Source organism: Nanorana parkeri, unplaced genomic scaffold (genome assembly GCF_000935625.1).
Source record: "Nanorana parkeri isolate BGI_ZX_2015 unplaced genomic scaffold, ASM93562v1 scaffold45, whole genome shotgun sequence".
Classification (NCBI taxonomy): domain Eukaryota; kingdom Metazoa; phylum Chordata; class Amphibia; order Anura; family Dicroglossidae; genus Nanorana; species Nanorana parkeri.
The window spans coordinates 1,471,999-1,476,471 of NW_017306313.1; the positions used below are offsets into that span (position 1 = coordinate 1,471,999).

Sequence of the window (4,473 nt, forward strand, 5' to 3'; positions counted from 1 at the left end):
CAATTTCTTTCTGTCTGCAAGTCAAGCTACAGGAGCTATGGGCCTTCCTCAGAGTCAGCTGCCACAGGTCAATGTTCCCTATGTGATGGTGCCATCTACAGCTCTTGCTGCATTCCCATTCATCTGCTCTCCTGCCAACCCACTCTCTGCTGTCTCTAGTGGGCCTGCTACTAATCCTGGTGGTATGAATTACAGCCTACCTGGCATGGCTTCTCCTTCACATATCATGTTTGGTGCACCACCAGTAGGATCTCCTCCACTATGTGAAACTTCCCTAGAATCACCATCAGCTCTTCCTCCAGTGTGTGTGAGTCCAGTGCCTGGAAAACTCGCCTGTTCTACAGCTGCAGACTCCCCTGTGTGTGTTGTCCAGCCTGTGCCTATCAAACCACACCAGGTAAAGAATCCTTTTGTTCTATTTTTCCCACTGCTGAAACAATATTAACAAATAAACTAGCTGCCCCCATTGACTTGTATTTGAAGGTCAATTCAAATAAGTTTCACACTCAAACGAAATAGTGTCCTGATACATTTGAAGGCTGTGGGACTGTTATGTTTGACCTTGTATCACTACTTGGTGAGTCACTACCCTGAAACAAGCATTTGCATATTGGTATCCCAGTACCTGATATGCACATGCACTTGTTGTGGGTTAGTGACTCAATAATTGGTGAAGAAAAGCTAGTCATTCGCTTTAAGATTTTTCTTGTTCAGCCTCCTGGGATACTTTTTTTTTTTTTTTTATTCCTCTACTCTACAGCCACACTAGAGCATGGATAGAGGAATTGCCCCTGCCGGCTATTGTAATATGTTGTCAAAATATCTGAAAAATCACTAAAGATATCCCTGTCAAAAAACATGTTTTCTAAGTTAAATGCGTTTTTTACATTTATAGAAGAAAATAGGTCACCAGCACTCCATAAGTTAAAATGAATGAGTCCTTTTAATGGACAATGATGTCACAGAAATCCAACATGAGCCGACATTTCGGGGCCACACAGGGTCCCTTCTTCAAGGCAAAAAAAAGACCCTGTGTGGCCCCGAAATGTCGGCTCATGTTGGATTTCTGTGACATCATTGTCCATTAAAAGGACTCATTCATTTTAACTTATGGAGTGCTGGTGACCTATTTTCTTCAATCTTGTGTTTTGCACGGTGCCATCCGTGAAGTTACTTCGAGCACCATTTATTTGATTGTTGGCCGGGACTGCTGAAAGGTGTGCGGAGGGCACCTCCATCAATTGCATCTTTTACATTTATAGGACTTTTTTTTTTTTTAGATGTATTGCTTATTTTATTTCACTTTTTTTCCCCTCTCTCTTAAATCAGTCGCCATTAACTCCAAAGAGTATACGTCCAGTTCACAAAGACACGTTCTTTAAGACGCCTGGCAGTTTGGGAGTGCCTTCAACTCTTCAGAAGAACGAGAGGTCTCAAGCCAGGAACTCAAGCTCTGCCCAGAGGAGACTAGACATCTGCTGTAGCTCAGATGATTGAATGGATGGCCTCTAACTCGCTCTCTTATCTCTAGAACTGTGTGACCTCTGGAACACTGTCCCCTGTAGTCCATCATTTTATAGGTGTCAAAAAAAACCCTGTTTTATTTTACCTAGGAATTAGGTAGAATTTCACTTTAATATCTTACTGGTGTATGATAATCCATGTAAAATTTTGGTTTTGAGATGCCTGGAAAAACCAGCCAGCACTTAACTGACACTGACTTGACCAGTTGTCCAGATTACTGGATGTCAACAAGTAATTATGTAAGGGTCACTGAGTTTACATTTTTTAAATTTGTTATCTTATTCAAATGGTGTGAATGGGAGCATATGCCAAAAGCTGTAAATGCCACCTGTCTCTATAGCAACACACTAACTGTTAAATGGTTTGGGTGAGATACCGTTACTAGTTCCAGATGCTCTTAAGAGCAGTTGATTTGCTACTTGAAAATGAATTACTTGTAGCTTGGTCATTATATTCGAAAACTTCAGTATCTGAAGTTAAATTTTAAAAAATACAATATTGTATAATCACACCAAATTAACTGTGAATCTTCCTTTTTTTTCTTTTTTTTTACCTTGATGTATTGGTGTACAGCCTTACAGAGAATAAATAACACTTATGTATTGTAACACTTTTACAGTGCCTGGTTCACATGGTAACTTTATTATTGGATATATATATATATCATTTTTTTTTCAATTGTGAATTTCAGGGGTTCGGTAATAATAAATAATTTATAATCAGCGTACTTGTCACAAGAGCAAGGTGGATGAAATCACCTCTATCCCTGTTACTTTGTTTTTGTTAGTATGTCCGAAGCTGATGTTATGTCATATTGTTAAGGTCACCAAGGCCCAGTGTCCTCTCTCACATGTACACATTTAAAATGAGCACAGTGAACATAATATACTTTGTTCCATAGCTATTAACACTACATTAGTAGTTATGAACTTTCTTGATTGACTTGAATAGTATTTTTAGCAATGTGATATTTTGTAATATGTTAATTTAGATATTGGTTATTATTCCCTTTTTGAAGGAAGTCTTAATGCTGAAAATCTTTTTTTTTAATGTGCCTGTATTTCTCTATACTTTGGTCACTGTTTCTATAGCGGTAATACTGTTTTTCTTAATAAGCTGATGCTTATTTGCACTGACTGAATTGCAAATTCATAATGTGGCAGGTTATATGGTTTACTAATTCATCTGTTAAATGTAAATAGGCTATCCAATTACTTGAAGGTGTTTTTACCATGTTTACATGAATCACATGGTGCTATTTTTCCATATTCGGCGCTGCTTAGTGTAATATATTATTGCACTGCTAGTTTTTTATATATTTCTGCTGCTTGTAACACTTTTATCATTTTAGGTCTTACTGTATGTGCTTTTTAGCTATGTTCCTCCATAGCTCTAAACAAATGAAAATGAATGTACAGGGTGTATTATAATATTAAAAAGACCAATAAAACACTTGGTACTAAATGATTTGTTTGGTACTATGAACATAACTGGGGTTGCATGTTTCTGGGAACAACTGAACCTTGTTGAATAGATTTTATGATCACTTACACATTGTACAATTTTTGGGGGTGAGTAAATACTGTGTTTGTTTTACTAAAGGCAATGCGTATGTTCTTTGAGGGGAATTCATCAACAGTGGAGCAGACAAAATCTGGAGCAGTTGCACAGGGCAACTAATCTGCTTCTTTCTTCAATTCAGTTAAAATTTGAAAGTGATAAGTTGAGTAGTTGTTGTGCCAAGCTGCTCCAGTTTTGCTTAATTCCCCTCTTTGAGTTGTCCATAAATCCATTACAATCGATTTACATATTTTTTTTAATAAGCTACCACATGTACACTATGTCTAAACACTGCCCTCAGGCAAAATCTTGTGTTATTTGAAAGATGAAACTATCTCCATACATCAAACACACAGCACTGTAGGAATACTCTGTTCTCAGGCCTGGTTCACACCTGGGCGTTTTACAGCACGTTCCTACACGCTGTAAAACGCCCAACATGTGAAAACCAATGATTGCCTATGGGCATGGTTCCCACCTGGGCGTTTTACAGCGTGTAGGAACGTGCTGCAAAACGCCCTACGCCCAAAGAAGTACAGGAGCTTCTTTGGGGCGTTTTGCCGCACGTTTCCATTGGTATTCCCGAGTGTGGATTGGGGGTTAACAAAGCGGTAACCCCGAGCCACACTCGGGAATACAGCGTACAGGTCTTACCCTGTCCGCGATCCCCGCTGTGTCTTCGGCGGCTTCCGTCCCTTGCGAGCGGGCGCGTCGCAGGGGGGCGGAGCCGGCGGTAAGTTTAAAAGTGAAACTAAAAAAAATATTTTTGTTTTTTTTTTAACCAGTTGTTAAACCCCCTTCCTGGCCAGGCCATTTTTCAGTATTCAGCGCTGTGGTACTTTGACTGACATATTTATTCCGTCATGCAGCGCTGTACTGAAATGAATTTTATACCATTTTTAGGGACAGATAGAGCTTTCTTTAAGTGGTATTTATTCACCACTGGGGTTTTTATTTTTTACTATATTAAGGAAAAATTACCGAAATTTTACAAAAAAAAACTTTCCCCCTATATTAAATGAAAACATTTATTACCCAATTTTTTGGTAAAATATAAAAGACGGGGTCACGTCGGGTAAAAAGACACCAAACATGTCAAGCCTTAAAATTGCGTGCGCGCGCGAAACCTCAAAACGATAATACCCAAAATTGACCACAGGCGACGCTTTAAAAGCTTTTACCGCTCATCAGTTTAGTGTTATCAGTGATTGATGGCCCTAAAATAAAAGCTCTCACTGCGATTTTTGCGGCGATATGTAACGTGTGTAGCGCAATTGTCATTTTCGCGCGCTGGTGCACTGGACGCATATTTACGTTTATATGTGCGTAAACGTGGGGGAGTTATAAATTTTGGGGGGGTTTTTTTATGTGACTATTTTATTTATATAT

General features: G+C 38.9%; 1 protein-coding gene across 1 annotated transcript in view; it reads left to right on the forward strand.

Annotated features, from left to right (window-relative positions):
* Positions 1 to 1,497, forward strand: part of E2F7 (E2F transcription factor 7) — an 11,643-nt gene extending 10,146 nt beyond the window's left edge. The window contains exons 12-13 of the mRNA XM_018572651.1: positions 36 to 397; positions 1,330 to 1,497. Coding sequence (XP_018428153.1) covers positions 36 to 397; positions 1,330 to 1,497 — 530 coding nt within the window. The remainder of the gene's footprint in view (positions 1 to 35; positions 398 to 1,329) is intronic.
* Positions 1,498 to 4,473: the final 2,976 nt, after the last annotated feature.